Source organism: Wyeomyia smithii, chromosome 2 (assembly GCF_029784165.1).
Source record: "Wyeomyia smithii strain HCP4-BCI-WySm-NY-G18 chromosome 2, ASM2978416v1, whole genome shotgun sequence".
Classification (NCBI taxonomy): Eukaryota; Metazoa; Arthropoda; class Insecta; order Diptera; family Culicidae; genus Wyeomyia; species Wyeomyia smithii.
Window position 1 is genome coordinate 211,086,241 of NC_073695.1, and position 25,311 is coordinate 211,111,551.

The 25,311-nt window shown below is 37.4% G+C and overlaps 3 protein-coding genes across 12 annotated transcripts in view; 2 read left to right on the forward strand and 1 right to left on the reverse strand.

Moving 5' to 3' along the window:
* LOC129723111 (transcription factor collier) overlaps positions 1 to 9,672 on the forward strand; it is a 148,134-nt gene extending 138,462 nt beyond the window's left edge. For 7 of the 10 annotated variants that reach the window (XM_055677081.1, XM_055677085.1, XM_055677087.1 and 4 more), the window contains exons 13-14: positions 238 to 367; positions 8,288 to 9,672. In XM_055677081.1, coding sequence (XP_055533056.1) covers positions 238 to 353 — 116 coding nt within the window. In that variant the 3' untranslated portion in view covers positions 354 to 367; positions 8,288 to 9,672. The remainder of the gene's footprint in view (positions 1 to 237; positions 368 to 8,287) is intronic. The other 3 variants (XM_055677082.1, XM_055677089.1, XM_055677091.1) reach the window with 1 other exon arrangement.
* Positions 9,673 to 21,243: 11,571 nt separating this feature from the next.
* Positions 21,244 to 23,074, forward strand: LOC129722832 (zinc finger protein 235-like). Its single transcript, XM_055676618.1, has 3 exons — positions 21,244 to 21,421; positions 21,576 to 21,702; positions 21,759 to 23,074. Exons 1-3 carry the CDS (start codon positions 21,393 to 21,395, stop codon positions 22,644 to 22,646), a joined length of 1,044 nt encoding a protein of 347 aa, XP_055532593.1. The 5' UTR covers positions 21,244 to 21,392; the 3' UTR covers positions 22,647 to 23,074.
* Positions 23,075 to 23,495: 421 nt separating this feature from the next.
* Positions 23,496 to 24,751, reverse strand: LOC129722836 (probable cGMP 3',5'-cyclic phosphodiesterase subunit delta). The gene is made up of 3 exons (XM_055676621.1): positions 24,579 to 24,751; positions 24,323 to 24,509; positions 23,496 to 24,170 (listed from the first exon to the last, which is right to left on the reverse strand). The coding sequence occupies exons 1-3, from the start codon at positions 24,629 to 24,631 to the stop codon at positions 23,955 to 23,957; spliced, it is 456 nt and encodes a 151-aa protein (XP_055532596.1). The 5' UTR covers positions 24,632 to 24,751; the 3' UTR covers positions 23,496 to 23,954.
* Between the last annotated feature and the right edge of the window lie 560 nt (positions 24,752 to 25,311).

The window sequence follows — 25,311 nt, forward strand, 5'->3', positions numbered from 1 at the left end:
TCCCTTACGTTTTGTGCAACCCGTCGTGCTAGCAAAATCGATGAACACGCTGTCGTTAGTACTGCATGTGACCGTCGATATTTTGATTTTGCTCTTGTGTTTTTCTGTTTCGTTGAAACAATGGTGTACCAAATTGTAAAGCAAATTGTCTTTCCCTGCTTCCGCTGTCCTTGCGTCACCGACAAACCGTGGCAACCGAATCTGCCACCATCCCGTACCCGACTCTGGTCTGAGTAGTCACTTCGACACCGAATCTATGGCACTCGCAGCTTGTACCGTCGCATAGCTACTCGGCCGCCGGTGCACACCAGTTTTGGCACGCTTCGTCATCGTCTGTAGCGACTGCGGTTTAGGAACCATCTTTATTGTTAGTATAAGGAAAACGATTGAAACAATTAAATGATCGAACGCTGTGTACGGAATGTTTTGCTGAATTTCTAATTACATGAATACTATTCTATTCTACTTCTCTCCACTCCATACTATTTCTTTTACTCTTCTGAAAATGCTCTAGTGTACCTCTGTTCAACTCTTCTCTTCTTTACTTTTTCTCGATTGTACTCTTTATTAATATACTCTAATTCTACTCTTACTTTTTCTTCTATTCTACTTCGACTTTGCTTTCCATTTATTTCCAGATTGGTAGAAATAATTTACTCTACTTAACTGCTACTCTATACAACTATTACCCTACTCTATTCTTTCTATGCTATTCTTACTTATTCTGAACCTTGACATCCCAAAATTATTGATTTATTTTTGAAAAATTTTAAATCATCACATTTCAATTAATCGCAAAATCGGTTGCGAAGCCTAATAAAATTGAAATCTAATTATTGACGTCTAATGCTTTGAAATATACGAAACTGCCAAGTTTTCTGCAGTATCTTGGGAAATTTCAACGACATATAAGAACAAAACCTCCATTTTGAATTCTCTTTCGTTCTCGAAAATCGGATGCTCATATCATGAGATATTTCTTCTACAAATTTCTGTGCACCACTTTGTGAGCAATTGAATCATTTGTTCAAAACCGAGAATATAAAAAATCAGAAATAATAAATTTGAATACTATAAATGTAAATTTACATCAAAAATGGAATCAAAATTATTTCTTCAGGGAGCTTTTCTTCTCGTTTTTCGTGATAGATACAGAATACCCTGATAGTTATAGCTACTGGACAAACCATATGAGTCATTCTATCTTAAATAACCATATGTTCATGTATTTTATCGGAAGGTCACATTTATGTAGCCAAATTACCAGCAGACGTGAGTGTGCGTAAAAAACTCAATATATATGTTACGTAACGAGAACTATTTTTGATATCCTTATTTTCTACGATGAAAAAAACTCTAATTAACTAGCTGTCTTACGCATGCGGGGAAAAAGTAGGCACTGGCAGTGCACAGTGCACTACCGCACTGCATGAACAGTGTATTTATTACAACCTCGCTGCTAAATTCACAATTAAAAATCCCCTCTCAAAAATTCCTTATCTTAATACGATTTAGATAAGATTTTGAGAAAAGTCACATGCATTTTATCCTAACTTGCGGATTTGAAATGAATATCTGGAATCGTACAAGCACAATTAACGTCCAATAGTCAATAACTGTAGAATTGTGTTTTCAGAGAAATCTCTTTGATTAGATTCGTACTTCTGTAATCCAATTGTTACCTTTTTCTCAAAAAAAAAACATTTTTTTACCTTTCTTTCATCGTTATTTAAAATAGTTATATTTTTTTTCTTACGGCTGCAGAAATTCAGTTAGAACTTTTGCTCCACGACGAATTTTCCAACTAGCTTGATTACTATGACCATCACTAAAAGATTTCCAGTAAAACAATTTCACCCTACAATCCACAGCTACACAAGAGTTTTTGGGTTTTTTTTTGAGTTTCTGTAATTTTCGAATAAGTAGATGGTAGGAGAGGAGAGAATCTCGCATCGTTACTTGGTTTCTCTTGAAAAGTTACTCAGCAAATCCTGTGTAGCACTTGCGCCATGTTTCTTACAAACTTTCAACCACTTTTCCCTATAGTCACTGCATATTTCACTAGTTTGGCGGAGAGGATTCGGCAAGAGAACATCCATAAATGACGTAGCTTGTTTTTAGGTTTTTTTGACTCCCCCCTCCCCCCTCGTAGCATTTCGTCACAAAGTCAAGACCCCCTATAGATCCCATGATATTTTTTTGCCTGTTTTTATTATCAAAAACACATGAATGAACATGAAAAAACTGAAAAATAACCCTAAACAGACAAAACAGTGATAAAATAGAACAATTATAAAAAAACACTTTTTTCCTTAGTTTTATATTTGCTACGTAGCTTGGTTTGACCCCCTACCCTTCCCCTCGTCACTTTTCGTCACAAAACTGCAAATCCCCTCCTCCCCCTAAAATGCTACGTCGTTTATGAATGTTCCCCAACCAATTTAAACTGTCAAAGCGAAAGCCAGTCGATGGAGATTTTATACGGCTGGTATCCGTTTTGACAGTTAAATTGTTTCTCGAATCCGCTAGACTAGTAAAACGTACAGTGACTATACTCTTCCCGGGCGTGCCGTTCATAATCGCCCAAAACTTTTCTATTGAATGGGTTTCGCCAGATCCGTTCAAAACAGAGTGTCACCTTCGTGGGACTGAAGAAAGCACAGCAGGCGCTTCTAAAGGCATTCTAATTTATATCTTTGGAAATTAATAGTGCCGGTCGTTTTGTACGGCTAACTAAATTTGCCGCACCCACAGATCGCCTGCGTCACCAAGTACCTCTTGGAAAATTTGTCGACTTTCTTCTCCGGAACATCCAGACGACACTTGCTCGATGAAAAACAGTACGACTTGTCGTCCATTACGATGCATGTCAGCTGCATTAACCTCTGGCGGTACGGCTGTATTCTGTTCATCGGTTCGTTTTAGCGCCATCCTTACCTTCAAGTCTGGCTCGTTCCCTTATTTGTTGGACAATCCAGGTGAAAGAATTGTCCTCCTTGGTCACGTCCCAAATCAACTGGCCTGGACGACTGCCCCCATATTTTTTGTCGAAACACTTCTTGATCGACAGATTGTGGCGATATTTTGCAAATGTAAACATTACACTTTGAACTAGTTATAGCCAAATTTCATCAAATTTTACCCATGCAGCAAAAACTTATACACACAAGAAAGTGTTGCTTTTTTTTAGAGTACAATCTATATTTATGTCTGTATTTCACCTTACACATTTCGACAATTTCGTTTCAATACACCGGAATCTGCTTAAAATTGGTTATTGAAAACCCGTAATTGAAAAGTATTACGATGATTAAATTTGAATTGGGTTTGAATTTTTTATATCATCTGAAAGAGCCGCATTTTCTAAGCAAAACGTTATTTTCAAAAATTTTCTATCGATCTTCGATTTTTAAATCACAAAATAAAACTGCTCGAAATCGCTACAATGACAGTTCGCCCATATACCAACTGTCATTGTAGCGATTTAGAGCGATTTTCTATTCATCATTTGAAAATCGAAGGACAATGATCAAAAATTTGATGAAGAAAAAATAATTATAAAAAATTTCAAAAAAATCACGTTTTGTTAAAAAAAATACACTCTTTCAGCTGATATATAAAAATCCGTGAATAGCTGAACAACACAATTCAGTGATCCGGAGAAGGCCATAGTCGAAAATTGACCTGAAAATAGTAATATTTGGTAAAATGTGTCCGCCATTCGTAGTCGATCATTTTGAAGTTTTGATTGCAGATTACATTTGGGTGTTCAGCTTAACACGGTTTGCTATTTTTTAATATCATCTAACAGACTGTAATTTTCTGAGTAAAACGTGGTTCTTAAAAAACATCATTGTTCATAATTTTAAAATGAAAAATATGTAGTTCGAAATCTATTGAACGAAAGTTGATGCATTCTGACGTTTAAAGGATTTCGAACAATTCTAATTCGTGATTTAAAAACCGAAGGACAACGATATTATTTTTTTTAAATCACGTTTTGCTCAGAAAACGCAGCTTTTTAATAAACAGTGGTATAACTAAACAACCCAATTGAATTCAAATTAAATACTCAACATCATTATTTTAAAAAAAATCTTTCAATTGTTTTCGCTATCTGCTATATTTTTCCCTGTTGTGTACGTGAGTGAAAACAGTGAACTCAAGAGAAATAGGATGCAACCCTGAACCTCTGATTTCGCTGAATCGTTGTTGCTTATGATCATGTGCAACTCCACAAGCAACAGGCAACCATTTTAATAGACCATTTCTAAGATGTCATTGTGTTCTATTGGTATTTTTTTTTTTCAAGTTACGTCTTACGGTAACATAGAGCTAAACATTGAAAGACCATCGAGAACGTCACGAAAACTGTCCACTTTCAAATGTTTTTAACTAAGTCAGTTTTGAACGGATTTCCTTCATTTTTCCAGCCGAGTTGACTTCCTAAACGATTTTTTGTCGTTTGGTCACTCGAGTGCACAACGACAGACCAAGCGGAAGAATAACTCTCGGTAGTCACGTATAAGAGCTAGCATGAACAGATTTAGTCGTCGTTGTTTATCCGATCACTGTTGCAAGAGGATAATTTACTGCAAAGTGGATCAATCAGTAGCAAGCAGAGCTGTGGCAAGTCGAAGCGCAGCAGGCGGCGATTTTAAATACAACTTGTTTGTATAATTTATGTTGCAACACCCGCTCATTCGATTACAGCCTTTCATAGCGGACGGGCCAGCAGAGAAAACTATATATCTATAGAGGAAACCGGTGGATCGCACTGATGTTTTGGAGATCACTTTTTACAGAAATATCATTTTGATTTCCAATCTGTGTGCGAAGCACCGTAATACAGGCATGTCCGGATATTAATACAGGCCGTCAAACAGGTCATGTTAATGATCCTGTTCGGATCTGGCGAGTTCGCTTTCAGACGTTTAGGCACTGCTTATAGTTAGTTGTTCGTGTGCTGGTAGCGTTTGTTCACTTGTATGTGGGTTCCTCACTTGCAGTGTGTCATCGCCGAATGGCAATCCAATTCAATTCAAGTAGCTACTATTTTTCTGCCACTCACCATAAACGATAGTACTAATACGTGATAGGAAGAATTATTTTTGGAATTATTTCTTTTTTCAAAGCAGAGTTCAGATTTATCCACGCTGTTTTACATCTTCAAATGAATGATTCCGGTGCACTGAGAACTGCCCTTGTTGTTATCACAAAAGTGTCAGCTGCTTTCGATGCTTCTTCTTTTTCTTTTCCTTCTTCTTCTTCTTTTTGTCACCTTTGATGATTTTTTTCTATGCTCATTCATGTACTTTTGCGCACATTGATCGTCTGTATACCTACAAACAATGTGCAGCGCAGTACGTCCCCATTTCCAGATTCCTTCATTCCATCACTTACGCGACGTCGCGTAATTGGGGCGTTAGTTCTTTACGCAGGTATTTTAGACAATCAAACGGGGGTTTTCACCATTAAGGAAGCAGTTTTGTTCGTCGTCACATTGCTATCCATTTCAATCGAATTTGCAAGTTACATTATCTGGTCGTCCTTTGCCGCAGCAAAGTTCCGCTCATCTCGTACTGGGCTATAATTCACGGTTAATCGAATTCATCACCTGCTGCGTAATAGAAATAATGCGCGTTGGTGCTGGAGAAACTTGTAGATCTGGCGGCTGTAGTTGAATATCCTGCTGCAGAAGTGTTGAAAATGGCGCGGAACGCTGCTAGAGATAATAGTAAAACGAGCATCATCCCACGTCATCAGTAGTTGACAAACAGCAATGACGAGGAATTGAACAAGCTTTTTACTCAGCGTCATTTTTGCCCAGAGAGGTGTTCTGCTCACGTAGGAAACGGGAAAGGGCATAACTCGATTAATTTCCAGCTTTGTAAAAAGTAAAACCGTACTTTAAGACGACCACATGTTTCCAATTAAAGCAGAAAAAATTAGTTATGTCTTCATTTAATGTTAAAAAATTAAACATGATATTTTCACCGAGGATTCATTTCAACTCGCTATACGCTATACCTACAACTGTGTTTCATCAACAAGCAACATTATTTTCGATCCGTTAAACAACGCTTCTCTTCAAGGTTACCAAACCTTTAATAAAAAAGAGATTTGAAAGAGAATTATAACTGCTTCACACCATCAAATTTATTTACCCCAATCGAGGTTATTCCCAATCCTATCGCAAGAAATGTATTGACATAAGACAGGCTTCCGTAATTCTACGTTGGCCTTGCGGTCGTATCATTTGAACAACCTTGTCAACATTTTTTTTGAATCACAACTTATTCGAGAAAAAGGTTAAAAGAATATTAATGATCAAAAAGGATATTAATGATTACAAATATTTTTGGAGCCAGAATGGTTTGTTTGAGCGGTGTGTATTCTTTGGCTTCCTCAAACTTGTTTTTTTTAATATTTAATTTATAGTTATATTATTGTGTGTTTTTTAAAACTTTTTTTTTTGTATTGCGGTGTATATTTTTTCTGGAAAGACAAAATTACTGTCTACTTTTTTGTCGAAGACATTTAATTACTCAGATAAACTGTATTAGTTTAAAAAATTTTCATTTGGAAAATTTCAACTTTTTTGTTTTTATTTCTCCATAATCAGATGTTTAGCTAATCTTTTATAAATTTTAATGAAAAATTAAAAAACAGAGCTTTTTGAGATATTGTACTTGATCTATTTTAGAAATAAGAGAAATTTTGTTGCCCGTGTATATTTTTTCGGAAACAAAAAATATCTACAATGTACAAAATTTAAAACGACAAACAATAAGAACTCCTCATCAAGGCAGGCTAGATTGCAAGTGATAATTGCTATCATCCCCCGTTTTCAAGCAGTGATAATGGAATCGAATAGTCAAGGATTGCAGTATATTTTTCAATACAATGCTTCTATAACATTTGAAATTCGTTCAGAGACACTACTTTTGCTTTAAATTTGGAATTATGGGTGGAATGTGAATGTGTTTTTTAGGTTAACTAGACAGATAGATTGTAGTGATAAACGTATTTTTATATGATTGCATACGCTATTAATAGTGAAAATGTGACATGAAAATCTATGGATCTTAAAAATAGTCTGAATTGGTCCGATCATGACACATTTCTCATCTGTTAAAATTCCGGCAAAGATTGCGTTTTTTTTGTTTCTTGATCACTTTTTCTCGAATTACAATATGGAACTATACAAAAGACCTCTATAATTTGGTTTGTCTATCACCCGCTAGAATGAGAAGAGCTAACTACCTGTTAGTGTGCGTAACTAAGTTATCAGAAAGCTCTATAGAACCATTCAATCGCGCTTGTATTGATTGTATTGAGGCAAATAAAGTGTTGTCATAACAAATCTCTCGCATTGATTTCGAAAGATTTTGTTCTTTCGTTTGCTTGAGATTTAGTTTATTTCTACAAGAATTGCGCTACGCTTTTTCGAAATGAGTCTTCAAACTTGAATATTTTATTTTCAGTTCAAAGCAACACAAAAAGGTTCATAGTTTTCATCTTGTTTGCCACCCGCTCTAGAGTAAATAAGAGTCAATCATTTATTCAATTGCCTATTATGAGGCAAATACCCAGCAAACCAGAAGTCGTATAAGGATGGTTATTTTAAGTCGCTCAAATGTGTATGTCAGGTTTTAAATTACATAAAATGCAAAATTAAATTTGTTTATATCGTATAAAACTTAAATCCTATAAAACGCAATATCAGGTTATATATGAAGCCATTTAACGTGTCATACGAAATTGTAAAATGCGTCAATCCTCTAAGTCGTATAGAATGCCATTTAACGTTTCGAATGAGGCCATGCGAAGTAATAAAAAATCGTAACCAATTTTTTCTTACAATGTACGTATATGGCCTCCAGATTTGCACACATAGGCGCATTTCATGCATCTTATATGGTCATTTTTTACCAAATAAGGGTTCACTTAACAGAGTTGAGCGCGAGTTATATGAACCAATTTGTTTGCTGGGTAACCTTAATAAATATAAGTTACTGAGCTGTCAGAAACCTCCATATTCCTTGTTTTGTAACCAAATAATTTAATTGAAAAATTCCTCAAGCTTTAATTTATACCAAGAAACCTTATTTCATGTATCTTTGTAATATAAAGATTTTTAAAATTTGACATAGATGAACAAATCACAACTAAATAATTACAACATTATCGTACAATGCACAGCAAAGCGAATCATTCCGTACACAGTTGCGATAGAGCAAGAACCGATGTAATTTTCTCAATTTCCCTTTTTTCCTCCCCACAGGAATCAACGGACTAATGAGTGGTGGCAGTGGCTTTAGCCCGTACTCGATGACCACCTGCGGATCTCAGGGCTACACGCCAAGCCCGCTGGCGGTGTCCACCACGACGTCCAAATAGGCAGAGCAACAACGAAATCGTTCATTGTTTGTTAACGCATTCTCCCCTCAACCGCACCATTCTGTACATCATCCCGCATTCTAAGCTATAGATCGTCTTTTCATTTTCGATTTAATTGTGAATCTCGCTTATTTATTGTGTACCTACACATTTTCGAGTTTTGTTATAAGTGCAATAAAACATCACAGTCAATATGCTGTAGAAATTGTAATATTTGTAAAATAAAGAAAGTTATTTAAATATAAAAACAGTAAGAAGCTTGTAGTTAAAAGGTTTTGCTATTGTAAGCTGGAGTTTTTCCAGACAGTGCAAGTCAACGAAGTAAAAAATAGTAAAATGATACATATCCTGCTAAAAGAAAATATAAAAAAACATTTCATCAATCATATCTACATGTGTCAGTAAAGATATTAAAATAGTCATAACTTAAAGCGACTCAACCAGTTGGAACATCAAAAATAGAAAAAAAATAATTCTAAAACTCTGCTGCACTGCGACTCCGCGAAAAACGGCGCTATAATTGTATACGAAAGGATAAACCTAATACTCAGCCGCGAAATAGCATAATCTACCAAAAGCATTCCACCAAAAAAAAAAAGAATCTATAGTAGACATCTAGAACTTGGTTAGACACTCCAAGTCATCAACGTTTCGCCAACAATCAGAAAACTTCATCCATAATGCAACCACAACTTTTTCCACACTATAGAAGTCAATAAATGAATAAAAAAAAATCAGTAAACAGTAAAAATCAGCAGCAATTTTTATGTTGCTACGCAAACACACATCATTAGTGCGAAATTTTCAAACCAGAAATTACCAACCATTTTTGTAGCTTATCACTTTTGTGAATAAAAAAAATTACGCCACGCATCAGAAGTCAGCAAACATAGGAAGAATATGTAGAAAGCAAAACTGCAAATTGAACCAAATTGAACATTCAATTATTGTTAAATAGTTTCAAATCTTGCGTAACACGTAAAAGTAAACCCAGTTTAAATCGATAAATCTTAGAGGTATCAATCGACACAGAAAGCAGATATTTTTTATTTATACTCGATAGGAAAAATATTGAAAAAACGAATCAAAATATTGAAGGAAAAAAAACAGTTCTTAACCGCCACTCTTTTTCGAACACGGAGAGATGAACGGCCGAGCCAACAAAAAAAACATAACGGGTGGCAATTTGAATGATTCGAGTAAATTATTATATCAAAACAAACAAGATGGAGGAAAATGATTAAACAAATATTGGTGTGAAAAGTATAAGATTTTGTTGGTTTGCTACAGTTTCATATCCGAAGTTCCAATAAACTCTTACAACTTTCCACCGGGAGCAAATTCTTCACTGTCAAAAAAAATAGCTGGTCGGAAATGCTTCTACTAACGATACCTATTCTACCAATTAATTGTCAAAGTGGTTTGTTGAAAAGCACTCTGGGGGGTTTTAGGGAAGATGAAGCCTTGGGTCATACAAGAACATCATGAATATAAGTTTGTAATAACAAGTTGATAAATTCTTAATCTGTTATTTTTAGAACGTTATTTAGACTGATACAAATTTCGAATGCCTTTCCAGTCCAAGGTAATCGCAGTTTTTTTTTTTTTTAAGGGGGGGGGGGGAATGTTTGTAATGATTTATTTATGTACTAATATCTATTCAGAATTGATATTGTGTGTTCTGCCACAAATGGTGACATTTCAACACTATTATATATATATATATATATATATATATATATATATATATATATATATATATATATATATATATATATATATATATATATATATATATATATATATATATATATATATATATATATATATATATATATATATATATATATATATATATATATATATATATATATATATATATATATATATATATATATATATATATATATATATATATATATATATATATTATATTTGTACGCTTTTTTATATTATTGAATGTTATTAACTTTCGCAGCTAAGATAATGTAATTGTAGGAAAATTATTAAACCTACTTGTCAAGGAAAAAAAAGGAATAAAACAAAACTTAAAAGAAACTTAAAACTATCTTACTGACTATAAAGTGAGCTAATCGTTGCAATTGAGGATTGCAACGATTTTTGTCGGAATTTGTTGCTAATTTGGCTTGACATATTTTCTAATGTTTCTACATTAGTGAGCCTATGTAGCTCGTTCGTACTAAACCAGGGAGGACGCTTCAAAATCATTTTCAAAAGTTTATTCTGAATCCTTTGAAGTGTCTTCTTCCTGGTTGCACAACAACTTGTCCAGATGGGAACTGCATATAACATTGCTGGCCTAAAAATTTGTTTGTAAATTAACAGTTTATTCTTGAGACAAAGTCTAGAATTCCTGTTGATAAGAGGATATAAACATTTGATATACTTATTGCACTTTGACTGGATATTTTCAATGTGCTCCTTGAAAGTAAGATTCTTATCATAAATTAGCCCTAAGTATTTAACTTGATCAGACCAATTTAAGACCACACCGTTCATCTTAATAGCGTGGTTATGGTTGGGTTTGAGAAATGAAACTCTTGGCTTATGAGGAAAAATAATCAACTGTGTTTTAGAAGCATTAGGGGAAATCTTCCATTTCTGCAAGTATGAAGAAATATATCTAAACTTTTTTGTAGCCGACTGCATATAACACGAAGGCTTTTTCCTTTTGCAGAAATGCTTGTATCGTCACAAAACAGAGATTTCTCACAACCTGGTGGTAAATTAGGAAGATCAGAAGTAAAAATGTTATATAAGATTGGGCCCAAGATACTCCCCTGAGGCACACCAGCTCTAACAGGCAATCTATTAGATTTACCATTCAGATAGTTAACCTGAAGAGTGCGGTCAGTTAAATAACTTTGTATCATTTTTGTGAGGTAAAGTGGAAAACTGAAATTTGACATTTTAGCTATAAAACCTTTATGCCAAACACTGTCGAAAGCCTTTTCTATATCTAGTAGAGCTGCTCCAGTCGAATAGCCTTCAGATTTATTAGTTCGAATCATATTTGTTACTCTAAGTAACTGATGAGTAGTGGAATGCCCATAAGGTTTTAGTTGTTCAACTTCTCTCATGAAATTCTCATTTCGCAAGAGAGTGAATCTATGTTTAATTTCCTTTTGCAATTCTTGAAAAATAATTTTCAAAGCAGGATCACGAGATCTTTGGTATTGACGTCTCCGTATGTTCTTCAAACGTAGAAGAAGTTGAAGTTCACTGTCAATAATTGGTGCATTAAATTTCACTCGAGCCTTGGGAACTGATAAATTCCGGGCATTGAGTATTAAGCTGCTAAAATTATCTAATGCTCTGTCAATATCAGCACTATTTTGTAAAATAATATCATCATTCAAATTTTCTTCGATCGTAGAACGATATCTATCCCAATTAGTCTTGTGATAATTTAACACAGATCTAGTGGGATTTAAAATAGTTTCATGGGAAATAGTAAATGTTATGGGAAGATGATCAGAATCAAAGTCAGCATGAGTTAATAAATCACTGCATGAATGACTTTGATTTGTTAGTACCAGATCAATTGTAGATGGATTCCTAATAGAAAAATAACATGTAGGACCATTTGGAAATAAAACTGAGTAAAATCCAGCCGAGCAATCATTAAACAATATTTTTCCATTGGAATTGCTTTGAGCATTATTCCAAGATCGATGTTTCGCATTGAAATCACCGATGATTCAAAATTTAAATTAATTTCTTGTGAGTTTTTGCAAATCTCCCTTGAAATATTTTTTTCGCTCACCAGTGCATTGAAAAGGCAAATACACTGCGGCTATAAATAAAATGCCAATACTTGTTTCAATTTCAATTCCCAAACTCTCGATAACTTTGGTTTCAAGATGGGGTAAAACACGATGTTTTATTCGACGGTGGATAACTATTGCAACTCCACCACCGGCAACATCAATTTTATCAAACCTATGAACCATGTAATTTGGGTTCTTTTTTAGTTTAATATTTGGCTTTAAAAGCGTTTCAGTCACAACTGCAATATGCACATCGTGGACTGCTAAAAAATTGAAAAATTCATCTTCTTTCGCTTTTAAAGAGCGAGCATTCCAATTTAGAAAATTCACAGCATTATTTAAAATCATTGCTGAATTTCAATTTCATAACAATATTAGTTGTAAATTTTATACCTTCTTGAACAGCCTCGTACATCGAGTTACAGTTCAGCAAAACGGACATTAGCTGCAGCATGGATTGTTGTAGGTATTCAATCTTTTCTGGAGTTGGACTACCTAAATCAATACTGGCTGACTTTTCAGCACCAAACACGAATGGTTTGTTACTGTTTGAATTTGAAATATTACCTGTAAGGACACTGGCATATGAACAGCCTGGTGTTGCCTGAACAGGATTTTTTGTCTGAAATTTGTTATCTGAATTTAAATTATTACCTACAGACACACCTGCTAATGAAAGTGCTGGTGATGCCTGAACAGTATTGAAAGTCTTTTGTATACCCACATTGACAACAGGTTGCTAAGAATTTCTACGTTGTCTGGAAGCAATAATTTTTGACCTTACAGGACAATTAAAGAAAATAGATTTGTGATTTCCCCCAACATTTACACATTTGGAACTATTAGTGGTCTCTTTCACGGGGCAGATATCTTTCGTGTGACCAGTGTCACCACAAATCATACATTTTGCTGCCATATGGCAGTTTCGAGTTCCATGACCATAGGCTTGACAATTCCGACATTGAGTAAGATTATGGATTTCTCCATGTCTCTTGAAATTCTCCCACTTTATTCGCACGTTGAATAAAACACTTGCTTTTTCCAAACATTTCAAATTATTTACTTTGGTACGATCAAAATGTACTAAGTAATTTTCCTGGTGTATTCCAGTTTGATTAATTTTGGCATTTGCCTTTCGTTTCATCAAAATTACTTGGTTGGGAGAAAAACCAAGTGATTCTGACAAACATTCTTTAATTTCCTCAATAGTTTGGTCATTTGAAAGACCTTTTAAAACAGCCTTAAACGGTCTCTCGTTGTTGGCATCAAAAGAATAAAATTTATACATCTTTTTAGTCAAATACTGTAAAAGATGTTTATGGCCATCAAGAGATTCGGCCAAAATACGAATTTCGCCTCGGCGGCCAATTTGAAAATTAACTTTCACATTCGACAGAAACGATGAAAGCTCTGATCGAAATGCTTTAAAATTTGCTACAAATACCACAATAGGTGGAACTTTAACCTTCTTCATAACGGCTTTATGCTCAGTATGAGAAGTTTGAATTTCTTGAGCCCCAACGAAAGAAAGAATATCATACCTGTTAGTCGAAATTTCAGTGTCACTTGGAGGAGATGCCTCACGTTTCCTTGAAGCCGCATCAAAGCGAGCTTTTTTATTTTTTCCAGGCATAACTGGAAAACTTCACTACACTTTCACTTCACTATAGAATTTAATTAGAAATATCTCAAACCAAATTTACTCACTAAACACTCGTTAACGTTAAAAACAAAATTATTACTTTGCGTTTCAACAGGTAGTCTTTCAAGAAGATTGCCTGTTGAAAGCGAAAAACAAAATTTCAATATCTCTCGGTAGTCTAAGACTTAGCCTCGAGCTGTTGGTAAAATGCGACCGTACTGTAGGACAGTTCAAGTCGATCTGGGGTAATCGCAGTTTAAAATAAATAACACCGGGAAAATCGAAACGATCAAAATACAGAAGTAAAAAGAACTCTAACCTCAAAATTGTATAGGAAAAGGCCACAATCCCGTTTCACCTTATTATTAAGTATTTGGCTTGCTTTTTGATGACACTCTTAAGTCTGTATTACACTCTTTGACCAATGGTCAAATATTTGACCTTTCGACATAATGGTCAAATTTATTTGACATCATGATTGTTTTTTTTTTTCGCCCGTGTTTGCCACATTTAAACCAATTTTCATAAAAATGGTTCTCGTTTTTGCTTATAGCGATACCAGCGCACAGTGATCCAATAAGGCAAAAAGTGGAACTTAATTCCATAGAGCCTTTCACCTTCGTCCTAACTTAAGAGAGTTTTCTGACCAATTGTTTGCATCATCGCAAATTGTGAAAACTTATGAAAAGTTTACTAAACGAAAAATAAAAAAAAAAAACCAACTTTTTTGTGTCAAGAGATAGAGGAATGGTTTATTCAGAAAAGTTGCAGAAAATTCAAAGATATGAAACCACAAACAAACAGATGTGCCTCTCCGAAGAAAAATCTTAAAAAATCTTTATTACTGCCCACTGAGCATAATTTCAAAATAATCGTTATTTTTGCTGGTCGATGTAATCGTCATCGAGTGGCACGTCTGTTTGTCTGTGATGAAACTTTGTTGAACAAATGGAAATCCCATTTTAATTCGGTACAAAGTTATAAGTATATTATATGGAACTTACTTTGAACTTTTTTTTTACTTAACTTTCATTAGTTGCATTTAACACGAAAGTGCAAAGCCTCGAAAATTTGGGATGCAGTGGTGAAGGATTGTCCAGTTGTGGAAGCGGAAGCGGCCAAGTTCAAGGACATGGACTGCAAGGCCAAGTCCCTGCTGGTGAGCCTGATTTCGGACGAGTACCTGGGATGTATCCGCGAGAAGTCTACGACCAAAGAGATGCGGAAGGTTCTCGAAGATACGTTCGCAAAAAAGTCAGCCGGTAAGCAAACGGTAATTCGGAAGCAGATCGCTCGTCTCCAGTTGAAGGAAGGGGCATCTTTGCGCACCCACCTTCTGAAGTTTGAGGATCCGTCAACTCCGGGTGGCCGGTTCGAAGCTTGAAGAAAGCGATGTCTGTGCAGCATTAAGTTTGACTCTACCAGAATCCTATGATCCCCTAATGACGGCCCTTGAAAATCTCCCGGAAAACGAACTAACATACGAGGTGATGAAAACCCGGTTGCTGAGCGACGAGTCGAAGCGTTTGGACGGGATACATACCAACGATGAAAAACCCACGGCACTCGCTGGAGACCAACGCAAAAAGACAACAAGCTCCAAGTTTAACGGGAAGTGCCACGCCTGTGGCAAACGTGGCCATATGATGAAAGATTGCCGAAAGAAGACCAATGCCAACGTTGCCGACGGACGAGTTAACGAATTAAGATCGGTTGTTTTCATGGCGGATACTGAAGGCAACAGAAAGCATAACAGCAATAAGATAGAGTTTCTTTTGGATTCGGGGGCCAGCGACCATATGGTAAATTCGAAGCAGCATTTCTCATCCGTTAAAATCTTGGATCAACCGGTGTACATTGATGTGACAAAGAGCGGAGAATCTCTGGTGGCCAAAGAAGCCGGTTCAATCATCGGAAAGAGCAACTACGGTGTTGTGATGCATACAAAGAATGTCCTGTACGTCCCGGCTCTCAGGAAAAATCTTTTGTCTGTTAAGAAGCTAACGAAGGAAGGTGTAGATGTTGTGTTCAACGAAAAGTTTGTAACGATGAAGAAGTGCGGTGAAACGGCCCATTCAAGAGGAAATCTTTACGTTGTGGAAATTGCAGTACACATCAGCAAAGGAGGAATGACCATTCTGATCCGTGAAAATTTTGCCTTTGGTGTAAGATTCAAGCCGGAGAAAATCAAGTTTTGTGATGCGTGTGGGAAAACAAAGTCGGGATCCGTTCAATGGCACAAGGGATAGAGCTAATCGACTGTTGGAGCGAGTACATTCCGATGTGTGTGGACCGATCGAACCAGCGTCATGGGACGGGCACCGTTATTTTGTTACGTTCATCGATGATCAGTCCCATTTTGCTATGGTATAACTGCTGCGGAAAAAGTCAGAGGTGTTTGACAAATTTGAGGCGATGGCAACGGCAGCGTGTGGAACAAAACTTTCAAAACTCACTGTGGACCAAGGACGTGAATACTGCTCAAATATCCAGAAGAAGTATTACCGAACAAAGGGAATTCAAGTCGAGCCAACAGTAGCCTACTCACCCTAGCAAAACGGGGTTGCGGAAAGATTCAATAGAACTCTGATTGAAAAGGTACGTACGATGCTGATTGGAGCCAATGCGCCGAAGTCGCTATGGTGTGAAGCTGTGCTGTCTGCCGTGTTTATAGTCAACCGACATCAGTGTTGCCAAAGAACGTCACTGCAGCTGAGTTATGGTACAGGAGAAAGCCAAGCTTAGAGAAGGTGCGTTTCTTTGGATGCCAAGCCTTTGCGTGGATACCGAATCAACATAGGAAGAAGTTGGATGCCAAAAGTCGTCAACTGTTCATGGTCGGATATGCACCCAATGGCTACCGACTATGGGACAAGAATGCTCGACATATTGCTCGTGACGTCAAGTTTAACGAGAGCTGCTTCCCGTGGGCAATCAAAGCTGCAGATCATACTGAAGAAAGACTGGTGGTGCCCTTGGTTTACGAGCAAGAGGGGGAAGAGGAAGTCGAGCAATCTGCGGAGATTGTTCAGAAGGATCCGAACTACAGTGATGATGAAGCCCTGACCAATGACAAAAATTAGTATGGAGATGCAGCGAAACCAGATACCTTCGTAGTGCAACCAGGTGACTCTGCGCTCCCTTCGCACTTAGATCTGGACATGTCTTCCGGCCAAAGCGGCGAGCAGTCCACGAGGCGCAGCGAACGGGAGCGCAAATTTCCCGGTAAGTTTCTCAACTATCTTACCGGCTTTAGAGCAAATGCTGTTGGTTCTCCCTCCTCATCAGATGTCCCTGAAACATACAACGAGATTAATGCCCGAGAGGATCGTGATCACTGGTATCAAGCAGTGCAGGATGAGCTCGAATCCATGGTGACCAACCATATATGGAAGCTGATGGAGTGTCCAGTCGGAGTGAAACTGCTAAAAACGAAGTGGGTGTTTCGACTCAAAAGGGACGAGACCGGATGATAGTTTCGTTATAAGGCACGATTAGTGGTTAAGGGGTTTCTTCAACGCCCTGGCATCGACTTCGACGATACGTTCGCCCCAGTAGCCAAGCTGTCCACAGTTCGGGTGGTGTTAGCCATTGCTGCTCATCGCAGATTCCATATACATCAGATGGAATGACAAGTTTAATTCGACGCTACTGAAACTTGGATTCCGCCGATCCAATCATGATTACTGTCTCTACGTGTCTACCATTAAAGACGATGAAATTTATCTGGTGCTTTACGTCGATGACCTTTGATAGTTGGCCGGAGCATTCGAACAATTGAAAAGTTGAAACTTCGTCTTTCCGATGAGTTTAAGATGACTGATTGCGGAGAAGCAAGATTGTTTCTGGGCATACGACTCTGCCATTACCAAAATTGTGGAGAAGTTTGGTATGTCCAATTGCAACCCTGCCGAGAGCCCAATGGAGAAAGGACTTCAGCTGAGCCGCGAAGGAAGTGGTACTGTCCAACTATATCGAGAGCTGCTGGGCAGCATTATGTATTTAATGTTGTGCGTTCGTCCTGATCTGTGTTATCCAGTGAGTTACATGGGAAGGTTCCAGCAAACACCAACGGAAGATCATTGGCAGACATTGAAGCGGATCATCAGGTACCTCAATGGAACGACCACCATGGGTCTACGTTACAAGCGAGAGGAAAGCAGCAAGCCACTTGTAGGATTCGTTGACTCAGACTGGGCCTCGGACACAGAAGACCGCAAGTCGGTGACCGGATTCCTGTTTCCACGGTCCACGGTTCAACGGTTTCCTGGGCAAGTCGGAAACAACCAACGGTGTCAATGTCTTCGAGCGAAGCGGAATATATTGCACTAAGCGCAGCTGTATTTGAAGCAGTCTGGTTGGCCGGAGTTCTGGAGGGCTTGAATTGCAAATCACCAGCGGATCCCGTACAGATATATGAAGACAACCAAGGCTGCATTGGACTAGCTAAAAATGCAGAGTCGGAGCGGGTTAAACATATCAACATCAAGCACCATTTTATCAAGGACCATGTTGCTGCCGGGACCATCAAGTTAAAACCAATCTCTACTACCGAGCAGCAAGCAAATCTGTTCACAAAGGCAGTGGACGTTACACGATTCCTGTTCCTGAGGAGCAAGATCGGAGTCAGCAATTGAGAGGGGGTGTAGTAGATCTAACAATCAGTGATCCCCGATAACCTCCATCACAGCAACCAATGTTAGTAGCACTTTACTTTTTCTCAGCATTCCTAATCAAACCGTCAACTTTGCAAGACATGAAATAAATCTCTTCAAGCATTTACCATCAAGCATTATTTCACTTTCCCGGCTTTGAAGTATCACACATCAATAAAAAGTTACACATTCTCACGCATGGAAGAGACAACTTAGAGCAAAAAAATATATGGCAGCTTTCTTTGATGATTTTGTTTCAGTATTGCCTGCTCTAGGCGGAGCGAGCAACATATAGCGAGTGTTTCACGAAAGAATCGTAAATGATTGCACTCAAGCGATCGCAACGATTCTTTCAAATGTTGGTTGCTTGTAGGTAGGGTTACCATTTCGTCGGAGTTAAAAATCAGGACAATTTTTTTCCAGCAAAAATTTGTTCTAAGCTACTGTTATTTTTTGAGGTATCAATAAATAAAACACGTAATTTGAGATTTGCACTTCAAAATACTCCAAAAGCCTCATATTTATCGTATTTCTCGTTAGTAGATACCTCAAAAAATGCAACACTAGTAAACTGTTTGAAATAAACATAATTGTCAAAAAACGTTCAACGATTTCAACGACTAATTTCTCTCATTAACAGCGAATTTCTTTATTCCACTGTGTGCGGACAAAACTGCCGAGGAATAATGAATCGTCATCGCCATTTAAGACGCAAGTAAGAAAGAGATGCCAGATAATTGTTTACGAACTTATCACGTGCGGTGGTGGGTTGAAGCTGACAAATTTTACAGTGCGCTTCGGGCAGCACGGCAAGTCAAAACTGGGTCAAAATCGAGCGAATAAAGAAGGGTTTTGACAGCAGTTAGTGCGCTTCCAGGTCAAAACGAGGTGAGCTGGTAGAATAAAGAAATTCTCTATAAAATTCAACCAAAGAAAAAAATCGTTCGAAATAAGTTCGTTTCTTCCTGGAGTCAAGATGAAGTACTGAACAGTTTGCTTACTTTTTGAATATCCGGTATAATTCAGAAAAATCAGGACAAATGCTAAAATATGAAAAATAAATCAGGACGCTCCAAATAGATCTCAAAATCAGGACATGTCCTGCTAAATCAGGACGGATGGTATCCCTACTTGTAGGTGGAATTCGGCTACTCCACGTTGTGCTTTCACCGCGATATACCACGATGATTCTTGGTTATTTCAAATATCACATGCTAATGCACCATGCTACAATTTCCGTTAGCATTGATAATACCTGCTTGCTCCGGTAAGCAAACAATTGAACGTAATCTAACGTTCATTTGGATTCATAATTTTGAATCACTGGCGATAATATCTCAAAGATTCTCGCGATACTGTTGAATGCAAGTGAACTTGGATACAATAAATACCTGGAACCTAGTTGCCAACTTAGCGTTTTTTTCATCGCTTATCTCTCTCTCTCTCTCTCTCTCTCTCTCTCTCTCTCTCTCTCTCTGAGTTTCTCAGCTATCTGACATCGCGCCATGTTTCAAGAGCTAACATCTCAGCGTGTATGTAAACGAAATAGCATATCACCGCCACTTTTCATAGGCATAACATAGCATTTGTCAGTGGGGCTCGTAATCGTGAAACCTGTGCGATGTTAGCTGCGATGAAGCAAATAAGATAAAGATGTCAGCTAGCTGGAGTATCTCTAGTCTTTATACATCATGGGATGGATTTGACATATAATAATACTAGTTCTATGGAAAAATCATTTGCACTAATAGTGTGACAACCTGTATGAGGCAATCCACGGGTGACGTTTCTTTGCTTGTACGTTTGTTATTGTTGCTGTTTTTCAAGCTGCAAAACCAAAACACGATCAAAACCGAAATCTTTTAATGTCGGCAATAATATCAAAAGTGATTTTTTATTGTTGTATTTAGAATTGGCACTCGCGATACTAGAGCTACCGACCGGATAACATTAGTTTTTCACGCTTCTTGATCCGGATTGCATCCAAGTTGCGACCGATCGAACATACATAAAGCTGTCATAAGTTGAAAACAGACTGAAATCAACTGATCGCAACTGTCTCGTGGATTGCCTCATTATATGTCAAATCCATCTAACTAGTTTCAGTTCAATGACAACGATAGAAAATTATTGCAAATATTGTTTTGCTTAGAAAATGCAGCTCTTTCAGATGATATAAAAAACTGATATAACTAAACAACCCAAAATATTTTGTAGAATCCTGAACAAGGATTGCTAACAGCTTTAAAACTTAATAGGGGTCTTCACATAGAGCTCGTATACGAATACCCAGCCGTAAACTGCGTATCTTCCATTACTCGTCAATGGAGGTGAGTATTTTTACGGCTGGGTATTTGATTACGAGCTCGACATGAACACCCATAATGTTTTTTGTGCCGTATCTCACAGTGTATACGAAAATCGATTTAGTGCAGCCGCAATTACAGATACATATTTCCTATATCAACTGATTGGTACGCCCCTCGTGCTAGGCGTCCCCTTCAAGGATTGCTGTCAACTGTCAACGGAACAGAACGTCAGACATGCCAGTTATGCAGATTTATCTGCATGTTGTAATTCTTTTGGATTTTAGGTAAATGCAGAGTTTACTGATTTTTCCAATTTTAACAACTTTTTACAGATTACTTTTATGTCGTCTAAAGAATTTGTACTAATTTTTTAACTCTGTTATTCCACCCTAACTGTGTCACTCCGATTGCTAAAATTTTCGAATCGTTGGAATATTCAATTTTTTGGCAGCTCTGTAGAACGCTGCAGAATATAAAATAACAATTCGCAAATTGGCGATACAATGCATACTTTTTAGAGAAGTTTTAAGTGTCTTATTCAGCAACTAAAAGGTTTTGGCAGCTAAAATTATCACTGTGAACATCGGATATAATGAACTACGAATACCTTCAGGAACATTTGTAAGTACTGCGTTCTGAATGTTGAAAAAACAGTCGAAGAAAAACATGTTAAAGTTTTCCTAGATACGAATATCCTTTGCAAACAGATTTATCGCATAGTGTGCAGGTTAGACCATGCGCTTATTATTAAGGTTTTTTTTTTTTCATGTCACAGAGATCTCTCAACCTGCCGTTCGATTTGCCGCTTATGTTTGTGTACCAGCGGGAAAATGGAAGACCTATTTTTTAATGATGACGACGATCAACTAATTGAGAAAATTGCCGAATGCACGGCTATTAAGGTAAGCAAGTTCACGTATGTTTTGCTTTAAGTTTAATCCGGTTCTCCCACTTAAAGATGGCTCCTGCAAACGGTGTGATTTCATCTATTTGTCATACATGTAAAACGAATCTCTCGTCCTTTTATCGGTTTCGTGAGCAGTGTATAAGGAGTGAGGAAATCTTTCAAAGTAAAACGGATAAAATGGAGAAAGAGACGATCGAGGTAGTGCCGGATATATTCAGTCTTCACAGCGAAGATGAAAATGAAACTAGTGAAATTAATCAGGACAACCCTTACGGTGATATGAACTTCGTAGAGGCCTTGAATTCGATCATAAAAATAGAGCAAACACAAATGGAGGAACAGAACGAGCAGGAAGGTTCGGAAGACAACGTTGAAAAAGCCTATACCTTAACCCCTGCCTCCATAGACCTGAAAGCTTTAGTTATTTATGTAAAGGGCAAAAAACACTGGAAATGTCCTCACTGTGAAAAATTTTTCAATCAATCAGGCAACCTGAAAGCTCATATCAATACTCACACCGGTTACAGGCCTTACACCTGCAATCTCTGCAAGCGTTCGTTCGCCCAAAAAAGCAACCTTAATTACCACATGAAAGCCTCCCATGATCCGCAGCGCCCCTTCAAGTGCAACGCCTGTGACCGTGCATTTGCCTCGATGGATCAAACGGTCACTCATCTGAAGTTCAAGCATACGAATTCGGACGCAAATCTGTCTCGATCATTGTCAGCAAAACGCCATCACTGCCCCTACTGTGGAAAAGGATTCTCCCAGAGTTTCAACCTGAAGTTGCACGTCAATACTCATACCGGCGAGCGGCCTTACAAGTGTGATCTCTGTCCGAAAACATTTACCCAGCGTAGCAATTTAAACGTTCACATTAACAAGTGTCACCGGGCGAAGAACCCTAGTCAGCAACAAGCGGTTCCACAGAAGGTTTAACAAGTTAAGCAGTCACGGAAATTTTTTTCGTACCGATGACACCACAGTATTTTAGCCTCCTTGCAACACTTTTCTTAGGCTAAGCGTAGATAAGTTGCACCTGCATTTCTCTAGGTTTATCGTAGGTACTGAAATATCAGTTTTATTGATGTGCGTGAAAGTTTTTATCGATAGATTCTCAGGAACATAAAAGTGAACAAATTTTTCCTTAAGTAGGCCATAGGATTTGATCTGAAAATAGTGTTATTGATGATACATTCTTTTACCCACCAGGAACTTACAGATTTGCTATTCGTAGTAGAATGTTTAACTTTTTCGTTAATACTGCAAAATAGTAACACCGTCTGTATATTCAGGAAATTGGATTTATTTTGAACTATCAATTACCTATCTCGAATATTTAGAGACAATAAAATGCTTGAAAGAAATGACCGCGTTTTTTATTAGCGAATTTCTTTATTCCATCAGCTCACCTCGTTTTGACCCGGAAGCAACATAACTGCTGTAAAAACCCTTCTTTATTCGCTCGATTTTGACCCAGTATTGACCTGGCGTGCTGCCCGAAGCGCACTGTAAAATTTGTCAGCTTCAACCCGCACCGCACGTGCTTAGTTCATAAACAGATAATTGTTTGGCATTTAATTGCGATGTCATTTCTTCATTAATCGGCAGATTTGCCCGAACACAGAAGAATAAAGAAACTCGTCATAAATAAAAAAAATCATTCCAACATTACCTGAGTTGTTCCAGGACAGTTGTCTCACCAGTTTTAAAACATTCGCCAGAAATAATATTCTATTCAAAAATTATATTGAATCGGACCGTTTCAGAACAATGCAACAAAAGTAGTATGCGCCAGATTTTATTTCTAATCCACAAGTACAAGATTTATGCTATATGCATAGTTGTATATACAAATAAACGATAATAAAAATATTTTAAAATTACATATTTATAATTCAATTATGATTTGGTTGTCACCTAAAATACCGTTGTTGCAACTCCTGATTTGAATTAACAGCTGTGTTTTCAACAGTCTCCAGCAAATTATCTCGGTTTTTGAGTCATTTTTAAATGCCTATCGAATACTTCGTGAAAAAAAATTACTCCTGAATAGTTATTAGCTCTATGATTAAATAAAGGATAACTTATTTCCTGCTGAAGTCTACGTTCACACAAAACTTATTCTACACCAGAATAATAGCTATTCACAGTGTGAGTGCAGCTCACAATTGGGGTTTCGAGTGTCAATCTTTGATTAAATGCACTTACCTTAATGTCTAAAAGACTAGCAGTTTTATGTAGCGCCTAGACATAATATAACCGTACTACTGACTTGCTGATAAGCGTTTCACCGTCGAAAAAACTGGTCTCAATAGTCACATTACCATTGAGCACCTTAGCGGGCATCATTTGTGATTCCGGTGCCGCTTCGATCGTTGATTGCCAGGTATTTGTTGTATTCGGGCTGACCCAGCCCATTTCAAAAAACCATTCCTCCATGATGCGACCCTTGAAGAGTACCTGCAACAATTAACAGATCGATTATATCCACATTACAACCTCATTCACAACCGGTAATGAACGGTCAATCATGTATCGAGCGAAATGATACCCTTCGTGACTTAGAATTAATTAAAAGACTTCCCCACCTGCTGACTGCCTCACACACTCACCTTCTGGTCTAGACGAAAGTTTTCCATCGATTCCACCGTACTGAAATTGATCTCTCTAGAAACAGCCCGCAGATCTAGAATTTTAATAGGCACCCGTGCTTCATGTTCCACATCCGGACAGGAAAAGTCTTTATTTTCCTGCCAAATAATTTTGCCGGTATCGGCGTCTCGCAGGATTAACCAATTGCTAAAAAACGATCGAAGATAAATAATGTAACAAAAACGCATTCCAAGCATGTGCACCAGCGCTACTTACATTTGAAATCCTTCCCGAATCTTATCACTTTTAGAGACATCATCTGTGCCCATGATTGCAGCGGGCGTTCACCGAATAAATTGTACTAAGTGAAAAATTTTTAAGCCTCAGACTGTTTCACTTCGTGCTTGTGCGTGAATGTTTGGGACGAAAACAAATCAAATGTAGGTCAACAACTTCTGTCAAGGGGCTACCTAAAGTGGGAGAGGGGAAATGTAATGGTAATGGCGATGTTATTCTGTACTGAAGCTTGCACGCTCGTTCAATTTTACTCGAGATAATTTAAAATGTACTTAGTGTAACTGTTATTACACCTAGATTCCGATGATTTAATTTATTCGCGAGACTTCAGCGTTTGTTTGCTGTAAGCTTTGATTTGTATGAAACATGCTGAAAAAAACTGAAAAAATATTTTTCGCAAAAACTTGAAAAAGGCAGCCGTCGTCTCAGCAAGAAAAAAAAACGAAATTACTTGTTCGGAGGAGGCATCTGCTATAAGCAGAAATAAATTAGCCTTACGTGAGTATATGCTATTTCCTTTTTCATAACCAAACATTGAGATGGAGATCGATTCTAAGTTTTATTTGGCTTTTCATTTTGGTTTTTATTCTGGCCTTTAGATGTGCTTTGCGGTGATTCTGAGCTTAATTTGGGATCTTTTTGCACATCGGTTCAGAGTCGTCGAAAAGTGCTTTAATGTTCTATTCGAAGGGAAAAGGTGTCTAATTATTTA